Source organism: Aptenodytes patagonicus, chromosome 10 (assembly GCF_965638725.1).
Source record: "Aptenodytes patagonicus chromosome 10, bAptPat1.pri.cur, whole genome shotgun sequence".
Classification (NCBI taxonomy): domain Eukaryota; kingdom Metazoa; phylum Chordata; class Aves; order Sphenisciformes; family Spheniscidae; genus Aptenodytes; species Aptenodytes patagonicus.
This window is the reverse complement of record NC_134958.1, coordinates 16,032,731-16,050,398: the sequence shown is the minus strand read 5'-3', so window position 1 is coordinate 16,050,398 and position 17,668 is coordinate 16,032,731. Positions and strand designations below refer to the sequence as shown.

The 17,668-nt window shown below is 36.0% G+C and overlaps 1 protein-coding gene across 7 annotated transcripts in view; it reads right to left on the bottom strand.

Annotated features, from left to right (window-relative positions):
* Positions 1-17,668, bottom strand: part of TCF12 (transcription factor 12) — a 177,246-nt gene that overhangs the window by 47,479 nt on the left and 112,099 nt on the right. For all 7 annotated transcript variants that reach the window (XM_076348256.1, XM_076348260.1, XM_076348261.1 and 4 more), the window contains 2 exons: positions 10,215-10,350; positions 6,974-7,026 (listed from right to left, as the gene is read on the bottom strand). In XM_076348256.1, the coding sequence (XP_076204371.1) occupies positions 6,974-7,026; positions 10,215-10,350 (189 nt within the window). The remainder of the gene's footprint in view (positions 1-6,973; positions 7,027-10,214; positions 10,351-17,668) is intronic.

The following is a 17,668-nucleotide window of genomic DNA, read 5'->3' as shown; positions in this document are numbered from 1 at the left end:
AATACTAATGAAATTGATATTAATTGCTATCCATTACTTTTACCGAGCAATATTACAAGGTTTGGGGGGGTTGGGGGTGGTTGTTGGGGTTTTTGTTGTTGGTTGGGGCTTTTTTCGTTTGCAAAAAACTCCAGTTACCTATGACAGATATGGGTAAAAAAATAAAGAATTTTTTTTTTAATTGGAAACTACAGCTAGGAAATTTCTCTTTCAGTAGTTTTCCAAATAATATTGAATTTCAGATGTTTACATTTTTACACAGATATTTTACTAGAATGGAAAGAGTGAGGAAAAAAGTGCTGTATATCACATTCTTTAGAATCAAACACAAAGCAATATATTTGAGGTTTTAAAACTTGTTTCAAAATCTATCAAATACAACTTTGATAGGATATTGCTCAAATTCAGAAAGTTTTTATTTTGCTGAAAATATTAAGCACTTAAGGTTTGAAAGCCTCTATATGAAGGTCTTAACTACCCATATATGCATTAAAAAGTAAACATGTTTATTATCCCGAGGCAATAAATTATCCTATCAGAAGCCAGATAATCATCATCCCAAAATGTGCTAAAAACCTACCCAATCTAAAAATGTGTACAGACCTCAAAAGAATTTTAAAACCCTAAATGAATTAGCAAGGCTGTGTTACTGAAACTTGCAGAAGACTACCTGAATTACAAATCTTTTCACGTCAACTCAATATGGCCAAGAAAATTTATTTGAAAAATTAAAAAGTGATTAAGGGGTCCCTCTGCTGGTCCAACCTTAGTATCATTTAACTTTTATTTCATTACTGAAGTACAGTGCATTTTTCACTTTCTCCCCTCACCAAAACCATGCAGCTACACCTGCACTTGTGTGATCTCCCTGTAGGTGGCTCCATAGTCAAAACCTGAGCCCAGCCTAATATATCAATGCACACACACTTTTTGAATTTATTAAATAATTCAGCATCAGAAAAGCTTTAGAAGATAGCACGTCAAAGTGCAGAGAGCTAATTGTGCCTCAGCATGTATTTCCCTTGCATCACCTCCCCTTCTTCTGTACTCCAACTTGCTGCTTGGAAAAACTGTTTTGCAAATGAAGCCAAGTGAGCTATCAAATCCAAACAAGCAACCCTTCTGTCACCCACAGTTAGGAATCCGCCTACTACTTCCCTACAGAAAGAAAAAACGCGAACAACTAATCCTAGCTAGCAGTGCAAATGGTATGAAATCCCATAACTAAATCTCCAAGACTGTACAACTTGCTTTCTTTGTAAGTCTTGACATCACAAGAAGCTCTGTGACACTAAAACAAGAGGTAATTTAATTCAATTTCTTCGCTTCAGCGTGTAAATACACATCATCATCTGAAATTTCATTTAAAGATTATGCAGTGCTTTAATTTCAGTACCATTATTTTGAAAAAGCAATCGTTTTTGTATTGGCCATTTCTGACAAACGGCACAGTCACAAGCAAAGCAACCTGCCCAACATTTGGGCTGAGCAAGCAACCGAAAGGAAACGTCGGTTCAACAGCACGTAAAAGTCAAGCAACACAACATTGCTCACTACTTTCCCAGCTGACTTCAGGGATTATAAAAGCCTTCCCACCAAAACCACAAGTATTATCAAGCAAAAGATATTAAGAAATAGTCTTCAAAAAAGCTTTTATCCTTATCTATTGTTATAAAACATCACACTAATTTATGGTAACAGACACATTAATCTTTGAGGTAAAGCAGAAGTTGCAGCAATTCCATATAACTTCTCCCTAAATTACACAAGCTGCAACTCAGTCATGTTATTTTTTCAGATAACAGTTTTAGAACTAGGCACAGATTTAAGGTTCTTTTATGCAGATCTACACTCTAATTTAAAAGCATCTAATATGCTCAATTTGATATGTTATGAAAACTTCAAAAATAAAGTATCACCAGTAAAATCAAACACAGAAATAATTTGACATCATTGTATACCCCTCATATATGTATACGCAGGATTTTCACAGAGAAGATCTCTCAATCAAGCAACCTCACAATAGTTCACCACAGTCAGATGACAGGATAGTTAGTTTGGAAAAATGATCTGATTGCAATTAAAAAAAAAAGCTATTAAGAGAGGGTTACTTAAGTACCTTCACCCTGATTCAGTGAGAACTCAATCTGAACTCTCACAGCAGGACTTTGCAATGGACTGCTTAGTTGTTTAATGACAGCTAAATGTTCTCATATAGCAAAGAGCGGGTGGGATGCTATAATCTGAGGTTACTGCTGTTTTCAGATAGATTTCAAATAAAGGCCATGTTGAAAAAAACTACAATAATCTAACCAGAAAACCAGGTCTTTTTCTTAATAAACATAAAATCTCAAAGAAACACTCTTATTTGGTTTGTAACATAATTTAGGGGTTGGATGTTTTATATATTTGCTTTTTGTTCAAGCTCACAGATGAACATGGTGCTTAAAAAGGAGTATGGAGCAAGTCCCTAAAAACTTTATCCCTTGAATCAGGTGACCAAAGGACGAGCATAAAGCAGAAGGGAAGATGGAAGATTGAGTCATGAGGAAGAAATCACCAGTTCTGTGTTGCATTATCCATAAGGACTTATTTGCTCAGTTTTGTTATTTAAAATTGCCTTCTAATACACAGCACAGCATCAGAGGCAAGGGTCAGGCGAGTTACTGCTGTCTTTGAGAGTGTTAGATACTAAAGACAAGTGACAGTTGAATGTATCACTTGACTGCGCAAGGCAATTCAGAACAGCTCTGAACAAACTAAATGCTGCTTTTTACATTTTGACACCATTTCTGGCCAGTGGGAACAAATCTTACAAAAAAAAAAAGTCCCACTAGAAAGTCAGTTAAACACAACATCACAGTCGGTTAAACATCACACAAAGTATCTACGCAGGATGCTCCAGTTTTTATTCAGAGCCGCAGACTTCATTAAAGTATTCCAAGGATGTGGCTTTATACCAGGCTACTTCAATACACATTGAACTGCTAATATTGAGGATAATTCTCTAAAGAAAGTCCACTCAGCATGGTAAATGTTACATTATTTTTAATACAATCTAAACATTAAAGTCTCAAAAACTGGGTTTCAGATAAACATTCAGAGGACTGGATCCTTTCCACTCCACCATTTCAAATAATCTCCTTTTACCCTTTGGAAGGAGGGGAGGAAGGAGGGAGCACAGAAGGAAGTAAGATCTATTATTTTTCATCTGGTACCATTGGTATCCTCATGAGACATCTCTTGAAATATATTTCTCAAGCTCGGTCTTAAAAGACTAGCATGATACCAAAAAGAAAAGTGCCTTAAATGTTTGGGAGGTAGTTCTATGCATGCAAACCAAGTTTTCTCTAGCTTTGCTTCATAAAGAATTCTTGCAATAAATTAGCACCCATGGACTATATGCATACTATAGAGGGTGATATGAGGAACCCCTATAATCAAGCTATAAATTGTCTTAAATGTATTGAAAAACAAAATGAGGTTGAATTTAGAAAGAGATATCTGGTATTAGAAAATATTCATTTGACAATCTCTCATTAAATAAGTGGCAATCTAAAGTTTAATATTAACTGATAGTCTCAGGTACTGTGGAAAGTCTAAAATACTCAAAATAGTTATTAGAAATGGCACTACGCAGAAAACAGTAAGATATTTGTGCCTGTGTGTCACAGCTGATTTTCTGTAACAAATCAACAGACGTGATGTATTTCAGGTTATTTCTCTGATATGAGACTAATTAAATGGCAAAAGAATGATGATAGATATTCACACTATTTTTCTTAGAATTATGACCTCATGATAGCTACTGATTATGATACTAATCATAAATATTAGTCTGAAAAATTTTCTGACTACACACGTAAATAGTATGTTTCTGCTCACAGCCCTTCCATAATTAGATGGCAATCTCCCTGTGCATTTCCAAGTGAGCCTTACTTTTCTTTCTTCTCCCTCTGCAGACTGAACAGCTCTTTGAAAACCCTGATGCTCTGCTCTTCCTAACTCAGCCCCGCCGATTAGTTACAACTGGTTTCAAGTCACATGATGTTATTAGTTTCTTGGCTTAGTTAAGGTAACTCCTACAATCAGAAAAATTCTCAGAAATACAACAGTTTTGAATCTCTGAGGATAATGTAACTCACTGAACAGTATTTTTTCCCCCCTCGCTATAGTGTAAATGGCACATCATAATCTTTCTGTTCACTCAAGTCTGGCTTGAGCTAACAGTGAGAAAAAATAAACCACTGATTTTTTAGTTTCTATCCTCCCCACAAGGCTTTAAATTTAGTCGCTGTAGTTTAACATAAATGCTTGCATGTCAACATTCAAAATGTTTTGGGCAATGACTCACCACTTAACAACTTATGACAGGAAAACTTAAAAATGCATTTGCCTGGTGCATTTAATTTTTACAATAAAAGGACAAGTTCAGATTGAGTTGCATTCCAGAAAGTAACTAAACAATTCATTAGCACTTTTCTCTAACTGTTTTTACTTTAGGCCCTGATAAGAACACATGAAGAAAGACAAACCTCAAAGCAAGTCATTTCAGAAAATACCATACAAATCCAAGAGAAAAAGAAACAAACTAGAGGAAGATTTTTTTTTTTAAATCATTATTTCTTGAAAGATTGTTCTTAAATTACAGTTATCTAGGAAAGTAAATTACTGTTGAGTATCCGTTGACGTGGTAGCCGTATACTAACACAAAAACACTGCAGAAAACAATCTTTTAGAAACTGAAAAATTAAGAAATACAGATTTGTATAATATTAAGTATAATCTTTCTTGTGACTTTCCATATTGTAATTAAACTTCTCTGCACTACCTATTAGCTAAATCAATTTTTACCTTTCCCACAATACATTCTGACTTCTTACCAAGGTATATTTAAAATAAGGACAACCCGTACATAATTATCTACTCAATTTAAATTTCCTATGATGCTCAGTGAAATCTAGGTTTGTGTCATCTTCCAAACACATAATATCTCATATCACTATTTTTTTCGTAATAAGTCATTTTACTTCAAGGCTCTATTCAGCACTGAAAGCATTACAATACAGAAAAACAGTACTTAAAAATTGCAGCATCGCAATCATTGATTATTCACAGTAACTGCACTTTATTGCGCAGATTGGTACAATGTTAATACAAATAAAATTTATCAGCATTTTGTTGTCTCCACTCTTCTCACAGAAGAAGAATTAAATGAAAACCATTTGAAAAATACTGCTTCTTAAAATTAAAGCCTGGTAAGAGAAACAAGAGAAATTTTTCATTTGCTAAAATGATCTCTTTACCTGGCTGACGCTACTAAATATTAAACATGTAATGTAAGCTTTATTACTCACCTAGAATTACAGTAATAAATTACATGAAAATTGCACTGCTATGTGTTTTAGCTTCTCTGGCATTTTAAATATATTTTTGTTAATCTAGCAGAAATCATCTGCTAGACTGTAAAGCCACCCTACATAACACGCAACTGTTAAAATGTAAATTGCCAAACTATTTTTAGCTGCTGCTGAAGGGAAAAAAAAGGCGGGGGGGAGAAGAAGAAGAATATTCCTGGCCTCGGGAATAATGATTTGAGGGATTGTGTTCATTTTGTTTATCAAGCAGCTATTCAGCCTCTAGTGGGGCCCAAGTGCTTATGCAAGCAAAAGCTTTCAAGAGTGCCTGCAGCTGCAATCCTGGCTTCCAGGTAGGCTGCAGGTTCAGAGCACAGCTGCCCCAGGCTATCTGTACTATCTCAGCTCCATCTGGATGTGCGGTTAAAATAGGATTTCAGATCCTGGTTTCCGTATATGTCACCATGAGCAGGGGGAGGGAGAAGGGAAAGAGAGGGAGGAGAGAACAGGGGAGATGCGAGGACTAGAAGACACCATCCGTACTTCAGACTCAATACAAAATAAAAAGATCAGACCCATTTTGCTCCCACTATATTACTGTTGCCTGTGCAGTATGTTCTATTCAGCCTATCCGGCTCTGAGTTATGACTCATCCAAGTGCACCTGCGCCCATGTGTTAAGTACTGCCAAATAAAAGCCCAACATCCATTTACACAACAAAGAGATGTACCCCACAAGGCAGTGGAGCTTCCCCCTCCCCTCCTGTTTGTTCTGAGCAGGGGAAAAAATAATTCTGTCCTTCACTTCACTGGGGATTTTTCACTTCACGTGGATTTTTAAATGCAGATTCATTTATAAACAATTTTCTTCCTTTTAAGAATAAAGCATATTTAATACCACAAAACACCCCTATAGCATTAGATTATCACAGCCATTAATGATTTTTCCACCAAAACCCTTCCAACCTTTTTCATCAAAGCCCTTTATTCTCGAAGGATAAATTTTCAAGCAAAGAGGGATCAACAAACTAGTTGCTTGAAAGCTTTCCTGATGCTAGGCTGAAGTTAGGAAAGGCTTAATGAAGGCTTTAAAATCCACCAGGGCTTCACAATGAACATCTGACTCGGTGATTTATGCATATTAATAACCTCAGTCCTACTGAGGCAAGCTGAGCTGTACATGTCCTCCGAATCTTAATGTCTTCAGCTCCACTGGGATTATTACAAATGTAAATTTCTAAGATTCTCAGCTATTAATCTCTGTCTGTCCTCCTGTTCAGCAACATAATGACTAATTAAACATCAAAAGACCTGTACAGGAGATCTTCTTTGACAGCTCCTGGCCCAGCTCTCTTCCCAAGAGAGGAATTCAAATGACAGGGACAAGTGGGTAGGAGCATATGAGCAAGCTACAAATCACTGCTATGAAATCTAAAAATTCCACATCAAATGTATATTTAGTCCTCCAGAACCACTCCCAATTACCTAGCCTAGCTGTTCATGTCCAGCAGATAGCCTTCCTAATGCTAAAGTTAAGTAATTTGTATGTATGTCAGGTAAAGAGAGCACAATTTGAGCCCAATTTGTTTACTATAAGTAAAAAAATGTAGTACTTACAGAAGAAGGCAAACCAGGGGGCACCTTTCTTACTTTCTTTGTCTGTAGAGGATCTGTACACAAAAAAAACAGCGTTTCATCAAGTATCTACATTACAGATGAAAAAGAATAAATAGCTGCGCTATACAGTTTTTACTTTCCATGATGGATTTCTTATTTTCCAATTTCATGCAGTTTTTGCTCTGTGCCAATGAAATTTGTCTTTCACATCAATACAAGAATGTGCTTAAATATGTAACATACCGATGTTCTTCTCTAAAATAAAGCTTTGCTAAATAATTACTTTCAATTCTTTCCATAAGGAAAGCAGTTATTCCTAAGAACACTAACACTGAAGGGTACACTGATGCCCTTATACACTTGCTAAGAAACAAAGTAAGATTTTTAGATATATAAGCAGGAAAACGGGACTGATCAGCAAGAGAAATGCTTTCCCTTTCTGCACTTCAGAGTAAAGACAAAACTATCAAAAAGGAATTTATGGCATGTTAAAGTATGATTTATACTCTAAAAGTACTAACATGATGTAAATTTCTATAGCTTTTCGACTATACCAAGGTTGTAAATAAACAGCAAATCCAATGACCTAATTACTTAAGTAATAAAGGCAATACAACTCAAATTTGCATGTAATAGTAAGGTTGGAAGTACGATACCTGCTTCCTTCTACCAATAAATATTGTAACACCACGAAAGTACCCAGCAATTTCACTACCTAAATCAAGAATCTGAACCAGTTTAGTCAGCTGCTAATAAAATTAATCTGAACAGTATGCATGCAAAGTAGAAGTTAACTGATGTTCTGAAGACGAGTATCTGGCAAGATTACCAGTTCTACAGTTGACTGATGGAGTCTTCAATCAAAATACAAAATTCCTATTTTTCTACTTTCATTCAGAACATTTAATCACAATTTTATTATACGATATGACAAGATAAAGGTGAGATAAGGTGAGAATATCTGCTGGATATCTTTACTCTGATCATTCCCGATAGGGCATGTTCAAAAAGAAAATAAAAGGACTTCTGGAAGAGATACTTACACTGCACTTAAAGTGTCACCTGGAAGGGAACACTGGTTGGTTTCAATGAACTTTAGTAGCAAATTTAAAGGGAGTTTGTTAAAATCCTGGTCAGGCAACTCCTTCGCGGGGATAAAATGGCCATAATTCAAGTTTGCTTTAAATTCTCAGGCAGCAGTTTTGTAACATTTAACTAGTCCATTAAAAAAAAAAAAAATAATTATTTCAGGCATACTTTCTCAAGCCATTGGAAACAAGACTTGAGACAAAAGTGACTTCCTTTTCCTGGCATTTCTGGAAAAACATTCCCATAAATTTGTAACGACCACCTGCCATGTCCTGGGTTACAGTCCCCCAGGTTCAGCCATGACAGAGAGAGGAATATGACGCTGTACCAGTTTGAACAGGTTTACACCTCTTGAGTGTCTCTTTCAAAGAAAAAAATAAATAGCAGTACTACTCTGAAACCACACTCAGCTTCATTTTGTTTAATTTAATAATACCTGGAACCTACCAAACTCTATATAGTTCGCACAAGAAACTAACTTAATCACGTATTCGAGTATCTAATAGAAATCAGACAATCTCATTTAGGATTCTCCCTCAATGACTGCTTCATACCATAACCTTTCTGCCCACATCAGTATCACACTCTGTCCAGCACCCAAAGTCATGCTCTAACAGCCCCCGTGTTACTCAAAACCATAGCAGGTTACTGTTATAGTAGTTTGTCACTAAAACCGATTCAAAGGGGGCTAAAACTTAATAACAATAATAAAAATAAAATAATTAATAAATATAAATATAATAAAATTATTAATTAATATAATAATTATTATTATAAAACCCAACTCTTTTCTATTAAAGTTCAAACACCCTTCCAAGCAGCAAACAATGTCACTGAACTTTCCTCAGACTGTTCCTTTTCTGAAACAGATCTGAAGAACTGCTGCATTTGATTCTCATATTCTGAGGAACATGAATACTTACAAAAATATTTGTAAAGACAGACAACCCCAGATTAAACAGCGGTTGTCTTCAGGGTTCAGGTTAAATCAACAGGTTAAAAAGTTACACAAAAATGGTATTTTAAAATACATACATACACACACACAGAGGTAAAGTTCCAAAGTCGTATTTTTATAATCAAAGATTTAAAAAAACAATTTCAAGCATGTTCAGTACTATTTTAATGCCTAAGGAGTTTGCAGTTCTAGTTAATACTAAAGTTACTTCAAGAAACAATTTGCATTTGATGAAATCTTATTTCGGGTAAAGTATGGTTTAAGTTATATGGTTCCAACAAACAAGATTTTATTATGGAATAGAAGTGCTATACAGAATGAGGGGCATTAAAAAAATCAAACATATAACTAGAACAATCCTAATGACATAACATGCTAACATTGAAATATAGTAGCTTTTAAACTAGAACATCAGGTTACAATCTCTCTTTTTATACCAAAAAAAATTTTTTAAAACTCACACACCCAATTATTCGTGATAGTCTTATAGCAGAAAGAATAGAACATCTGATTCATTCTTGATTCCCTAATTCAATAGAAAGTCTTTAGAGCTATGAAATATTACCACTGACTATAATTGAGCAGGAAAATTCCATTTATCTCTAAGTATCTCCAGAATAAAAAATTAATACTGTCATAGGATTATAACAATTTTTAAGCAAGTTCCTGCCTGCATATTTTGCAAGGTAGTTTGATTTTAGGATAAACTACTAGTCTCCGATTGCTAAGAACTTTAAAGGCATGTTGAACCGATTACAATGAACTATATATTGCTCTGAATGAAGTTACTTTTAGCATATAAAAGGATAATTGTTTCCCCTTTGTGTCTTTCCCCTACTAAATAATGGTAATGACCTCAAGGTCAGGCATTTCCAGGAGTTAATGATGGCATGGGTTAAGGGCACTCAGCTGGTCATCAGCTCCTATCCATCTGTCATTATTGCTTTTGCAATTAAGGGTTTTATTGGAGTTTCTTGTTTGTTTTATAAGCAATACTGACCAGTGCTGAATCCCAACTAGCGTCTGAAAGAAAATGTTAATAATCTGGTTTATCTCTTATATAGCAGTTTGCTGTAATCTGAATTGCTCAGTACAGAGCAATCTCCAGTATATAAAATGAACTGTCAAAGAAAATAATAAAGTCTGCAGAAATGCATCATGAAAAAAAGTTTAAAAACTGACTATATTACTCACCAAGAGCTGGTGAGTCATGAAGTGGTCTTCGGCGTTGATTTGCGCCAGAAAACGGGTAGTAGGGTGTTCCAGGTTTTCCCGAGGATGACAGCTGACCTGGACTTCCAAGCCCCATATCTGACCGAAGCAGACTAGACTGCAAAATATACAGATAAAAGTAAAATTAAGCTCTATAACAACTCAGCTGTTAATATACCAGGCTAACAAACTATTAACCACACATACTGCTCTTAGCATTTATAGGAATTTACTGGGCTTTCAGTGAAGTTGTTAGAATTCAAAAAAAAATGTTGACTTTTTAAAATTAGTATTCAGAGAATATACTAGAGCATAATTCAGAAAGGCAGAGCAAATTTGGCTTGTGAGCCTCAAAAAAACCAACCGTTTCAGTTTAAAACATCTGAAAGAACGAATTCATACTTGAATTCTAAACAAAAATCATAATACTTTGTTTAGTTTGCAATGTAACACCTCTTCTATTACACAATATAAACATAATAGATAAAAACTGCTAAGAGTTTATAGTGTGACATTAGGTTTTAGCACATACTTAGAAATCCAGACTTATATTACATTCATAAAAACATAGAATAATTGTCAAAAAAAATCAAATGCAGACAAAAGAGGTAACAGATTAGATTAACGCACAGAACAAAGAATTATGACATTTTAAAAACGTCAAACCAACAGTGTAGTTGAACCCTACCCTTTTTGTTCCCTTTTCATGCAGTAAATACAAAAACATTCCAAACACTTAACAAGGGCATTATATATTGTTTGGCCTCACATTATTTGGATTTCTTCTGTGAAACTGAAATGAATGTTGGTGATTTATGAGAACATAGTTTTTCCATGGCTGATACTATGCTTTGCCTTGTTTTAGTCTTAAAATCCCCAGCCTTGGAGTGAAACCCACAGAACTGTTTGTACAGAAAACCTAATGCTACCAGGCGGTAAAAATGCATTCATGGCCGCTTCACTCCTGGCTGTTGCATACAGCTTTCCTCATACAGCAGCACCCATTCTGTGTTACACATAGCTAAAGACACTTTGCTTTTAATATTTGCAAAAAATCAGACTGTTTTAAGGTCACCATGGAATCAGCAGCCTTCAGAAACAAGTGATTTGATTTCTTCATACTTGGTCATTACGTAGTGCAGTCTTCCCATTGTAAAGGGGGTAAAGCACAGCTGTCGGATGGCAGGACAACAGTTATGTTTTGTGTACATTCAAACTGTGGTAACATTTCAATTGTCAGATAATGCTAAGACAGAAACTGCTGGCTGGATTAACTTTTATACCAAAACAAACTTGAGGTGCCACCTGGTTAAAGTTTCTCCTTCAGCCCCACCACTCCCAAGCCAACTTTCCTCCTTCCCCCAAAACGCTCTCAACGACAAATTCCACACGCACCCGCAGGTTCCAGAGGTTGTCAAACAAGCACGCTTGCAGACTGGATCATAGCAGGAACAGTTCTAGCACTGTTGCCTTCTAGGGCTACAGCAGCCCACTGGAATACATGCAGAGGCCATTGCTCCTGACTCTCCTCACCTTTCCTTCTAAGGCCTGAACACCCTCATTCATAAATGTATTTTTTGGATTACATTATATCATTCAAGCTGGTTGTTTTGGTGTGATGACTCGTGAAAGGTGAGGCTAACTCACATGGCTCTCAGTAAGGTACTAAATCCCTTCTAACTTGCAATGCACTGGGATTAGCAGAAAAGCCAGAGTTCATATAAAGTTACAGACTATATATAAAAAAAGCAATAACCTCAAGTGCGTTTTTCCAGATAAATGGTTTTGCACCATAACACTACTGAAATGTCTATCTTTTACTTGCCTGAAGCCTAATTTGAGCATGAAAACCTTATATTTTAATTGAAAAGAGTGGGATATGAAAGAGTCACCCCGTTACAAACTAAAGGAGGGCCCAGGAGTGTTAACTATTTCTTACAAATCTATCACACAGTTTGAAGAACAAAGTTAATAATAATTAAAAATGCTAAGTCATAAAAATAAAGTTTCCCCTCAACTCAGTTTCTTCATTCTTATTCTTACAATAAAATAGTCTTTAAATAAGAATTGTTAATACAAAACTCATATTGAAATGAGATACCCTTATAAGGAGTGAGGTGATCTTTAAACCAAGTATACAGAAAATACACTGGGGGGGAAATCTGCTTGCAGACTGTTTCAAGATTTGCTAATTTTGCCTTTGACAAACAGTTAAGAGTATTGTTTTGCAGAAAACATTATGATTATCAGAATATCTGGCTTACATAGTATAAGTCTGAATTTAGCAAAGATGCTTTTCTAAACATTTATTAGAGTTTTAGCGTTGAACACTGTGCAGGAAACCTGGGCAATGTTTTCTGAAAAGCAGTTCCTCCAAACCCACACTGTCCAAAAGAAGTAGTGAAACCAGTTCTGCACTTAGCCCAGAACTTGACCTTCAGCCCAAGAATACCCAGGACTGAAGGAAAACTTCTTTACATAGCCTGTGGGGAAGGGGAGGAAGTATTGTGATAGTTGTCACTTCAAGTAGCTGAAGCAAGGTCCCACTCACAGAATCCTAGAACCACTGAGGCTGGCAGGGACCTCTGGAGGTCATCTAGTCCAGCCCCTGCTCGCTCAGAGCAGCTGTCAAACACAATTAGGAACTACGTCCCATTCACGTTAAAGACAACCCTCCCCGCTCCCCCCCCCCCAGCATCTCCTTCTGATCATTGGCAGCAATTTTGGAAATGCAACGGGATCCATAGTCGCCTCCAAAAAAACGGGTGGGAGGGTTCTTAGTTCCTCTGTTCCTTTATTCATTAACACGGGGGGGAATGACCAAAAAAACCCCAAACCCAACCAAAACAGTAAAAACTCTTAAATTCACTTCTACCAAGCCACTCCAAAAGGCATGTGTCTGTATCTTTTCCAGACTTAACCTCCAACCTTGCTTTCGTCCTAAGCATTCCAGTTCTTGACATTTTCATTGGACCCTGAATTTCAAAGCAGCATGGCTACTGCAACATAAAGTGTGTAAGTAATATAATACATACCCAGTAAATCTCAAGCTATGCAACACACTAAAGAAGTTTTCTGATCTATATTGTGTTTGGGTAAGAATTTTTTATTAAAAAAAAAAGGGAAGAAAAAAAAAACCCAGAACACACAACCCTCTTCTCCCATTCCCACAAGCAAATGAAGCATCTGTTTAAAATTTTATAATTGTTCCTCAGTCTTCCAAAATAAAATAAAATAATGTCATTAGTTCAGCTTATTGATTTTTCTGCCTGTCTGAACCAATTGAGAAGCAATATTGATTAGGACTGATCCTTTCCTAGGGGCATCACATAAAGAAAGGAATACAAAAATACCACTGAGGATAGCAAAAAAAGCTTTGTATTATCAGCACCAAGCTTCTCCTGACTAAGTGCTCGAGGTCCCTGCACAGAGGCGGATCGCTTACATACGTAGTTTGCAGCATTGTCCACAGAGAACATTCACGCTCACTCTGAACCTCATCTGCCAAGCATGGATCCAATTACTAAAGAATAATCAATGACTGGTTATTCTCCTGAACGCTGCCGAGTCCTGTCTGCATTTCCATTATAAATAAACAGGCATCACCCTTAAAAATTTGCCTCTTTGGATTTTATAAGGCATATTTCCTGCTTCAAAATAAACAAGAATTTATTTAAAGCAGTACTTTACCCTAAGGAATGTGTGTTCAATAACGAACCTAAAAAAAAAGAAAGAAAACAAAAAAGGTTTTTATTACGATCAACTAAGAACACAGCGAGCCCGATTCCAAAGAGAACAGAGAAAAAGGGGTAAACATGGATGCTTTACTTTTCAAATTTATCCCTTTCAGCAAAACCAAGAAACAGTTTTGACAGCCTCAGGGGAAATGGCATGTCCTGACCCAAAAAAATAAAGGCTTTTACAAGGGCCATTATCTAGACAAATGCTTTAAAGGGGTCCTTTTCCTAAAAAGTATTCTCATAAAAATGAAATGCAGGGAAGCCATCTATTCAAACATTGCAAGGGTGAGGTGGGGGGAAAAGAATCATATCTACATATGGGGGTGTGTGTATTTATGCACCTTTGTCACAGAAAACAAGTAACTTTGTATTGCAGCTGCACTTACGTGCATGCAAAGTTAGCTTCCATTCAAACTAACAAGCTAATCAACCATATGCTTATATCAAAATGGTATGCCCAAGATAAAAAAAGCTCCTTACTCAACATATTTTTAAATGGTTTTTAAATTGATTCTTGCAAAGAATTTGAGCATAAAAGTAAGAAAGAGTTTGACTACTTTGGAAGTTTTCTTTTCCCCAGTCCAACTCTATGAACCTTTAGAATCCCAAAGATAAAATTTGATGCCAAAACACTGCTCTGCCTTCAATGAACTTCTAGGACACCAGCCAGCAGAATTCTAATATGTTGGTAAACACTTCTTTGATTTTCTTACTTTGATATAAAAAAAAAAAAAAGAAATATGGACAAGGAAAGGACTACAGATGTCCTTATGTAATATTCCTTGCAGCTCTCAAACATTTATGCTATATGTAGATAGGAAAGCCAAGCTATCCTGCAAAATACACAAACATTTTACAAACACACTCCATACACTACACTACCATATATAAGGCTTCACCTTTTCAAAAATGTATTTGTTACAGGCAGTTAGCCTTGTGCTTCTTGGTCTAAATCTCATTCACATTCATTTTTTAAATGCAAACGTATTAGCAAACACTTTAAGAACTGAGATTTTCCTAGTGTAGCCATAGCCAAACTACGCAATAGTTCCATCCCAATACAACTGTGCGCCTTTACATTATTCATTATTTTCTATCAAAAGAATAATATGGTTGAGAATAAAAGCATTAGCCCATTATATGCAACTGATTATGACAGGGCCATTGTGCTGGCATAATAAGGCAGGCTGCTTTGGCAGTGAAATGAGAGCTGCAACTTACCAACTGCAAACTTCGATCTTGAAACCGCCCCCCCCAATAAAGTAGTCAACTAGATTTTATTTTTCCTAGCTTTTTTGCATTAGCTTCCTTTTCAAAAAGTTTATGCTTTGAGTCCCAGTAGTCAGGCTGTCCCTATTTAAGGCAGGAAAACTGTCTAAAGTTTTTTTTTAAAAAAATAGTACTTAAGTGTTTAGTTAAAAATTGGGAGCTTAGATAGATCATTTTGTAAAAGTAAAGGAACGCAACAGGACCCTTCTCAATCAAATCCGTCCATTATTCTGCCACACAGTCATAAACAAACTCACTTGGCATTTCTCTATTTCTCAGAATTACGTAGAGTAGGTACAAAGTGCATTCCTTGCCTTACTACAAACTTGAAATGCTGCACTGGGTAGAGCAAAAGTTTCACGTACATGTCCTTTTGTTCAGTGAGCCATTTGAATGACTTAAAGCATGTATATAATGTGTCTTAATATTTCATGTCTTGCCTTATAGATAATCCTGACAATTTGCATGAGCTAGTTTAAAAGAAGTCAAACTCTGCTAACGTGCAAAATCCTCCAGCTAAGTTGTGTATGTCATTACTGCGATTCCAAAGGAAGACCTAGCACAAAAATCAAAACATTAACAAATAATTGCTCTGTGAGATACTAGTACAGCACAGAGGTTTCGGCTGCAAAAAGACCATTCACCTGAATTCCACCTCATGCAGTTTAAGCCAAAAATACAACCAAGATATAAAGTGTTGAATTTCACTTTACTCAAATCTCCAATCTTTGGAAACTGTAATGAATATGCACTCCAAAATAGGAGCTGAATTTGGAAAAACACTGACATATGATGTAAATTCATTTTAAATTTAAATTCTAGAGATATGTTTGCAATTATCAGCATGTTGTTAAAGAATCTCATCCTGAGAATATCATCAAATAGTAATGTGAAATACAGTGTTACCATTTTGAGAACAAAGGGACCCTGAATGAGTAATCAATAGCAACTGGCAGAAAATGAGGCATTAATTATGATCCTCTCTAGTGTTTTGTCTCAAACAAGGTTTCATTAAACATATTGTCCTAACCTGTATATCTTCAAGCCATTACCAATAGATTTGATCAGATACATTTTTGGTCTGTTTCAGAAGGAGGAACATATCAGAATTAAAAAACCAAAACAACATCTAAAGTGTTATACGATAACTTGAGCATTTTTTCTTTTTGATCAATTTAAAGGAAATCAGGGGTTGCTAATAAAACATCTCAGGAGAGGATCCTCTAACAACATGCTGATAATTGCAAACATATTCCTCATTTTAAAAAAATACTCAGATCTTATAATCTCAATGTAGTCTCTTGAAAATTTAATTATCATCTCCTATACCTAAAGTATCATGCAGGTTTGAGAAGATAATGACAGTCATCCATCAACTGCATCCTGCCAGTGTAATCAGGCTAATCTAGCTCACTGGAGTAAAAAACAGCTACCTAGGGTTACTAAATACTGAAGTGATGCAACATCATAAACAAAATAAGACATTTAGTTTTACTGTCTTCCCAATTAACGTTAACACTGAAAAATATCAAGATATCAATATATTCTCTTTTTACACCAAAGCTTTTCTGGATCACCATGAGCTGCTTATTCAATGGATATACCTAAGTGGAATCTGCTACTAGGGGTAATTCTGTTCATGTGTAAATACACAGAGACTGAGCACAGGGACAGAGGAGGGAGAAGGAAGAAGTTTACTGAGAATTCCAGACATGTTTTTTTAAGCAGTGGGAGGAGTAAAGATTAAACAAAAAGGGAAGGAAACAGTTTGTATTCCTTCTGCATCTAAATGGCTTTAAAGCACCCGATTAATACAAATATTTTTAATGAGTCCCTTCCTTCTCTTTTGCCATAGTGGCTTCCCTGCTCTGATACCGCATATAGGCAAGACTACAAATTCTGTCTTACGCTTCTAAAAGTGGCACCCTGCTGATGTTGGTGTCCAATCCCCGAGGTTATGCTGGCTCAGCTTGTCTTCACTCATCCCCCCGGGCAAGGTATTTTTGCGTTGCTGACTGAATTCTAGGAAGGCATTACTAAGCATTGTGATTACAGGTCAGGCTCCCCTCCCTTTGCCTTTGCATCTTTTCACTACATTGTGAAAACAGTAATTTGAACAGCTTCCTTACTGTGATTATACAAAAGCAGAAGGTTTGTGGAGAATTGCAAAATGTCAGAAGAGAAGCAGCTGAGGGGTTATTCAACTACTTTTTAATTTTTTGGTATCAGCCTTCCTGCTTTTCTCTATGATTACAAGATATGAGCATGACAAGGCAACAGTATAATAAAAGATTGTGTCCTGAATCTTATTTACAGAAGTCAGACTATAAAGGATATTATAAAGCTCAAACTATCCTTGCATCTGTTTCTCCCTCTGCATCTTCAGCAAAATGATTTCAAAAGATTTCAGACCATTAGTAGAATGTT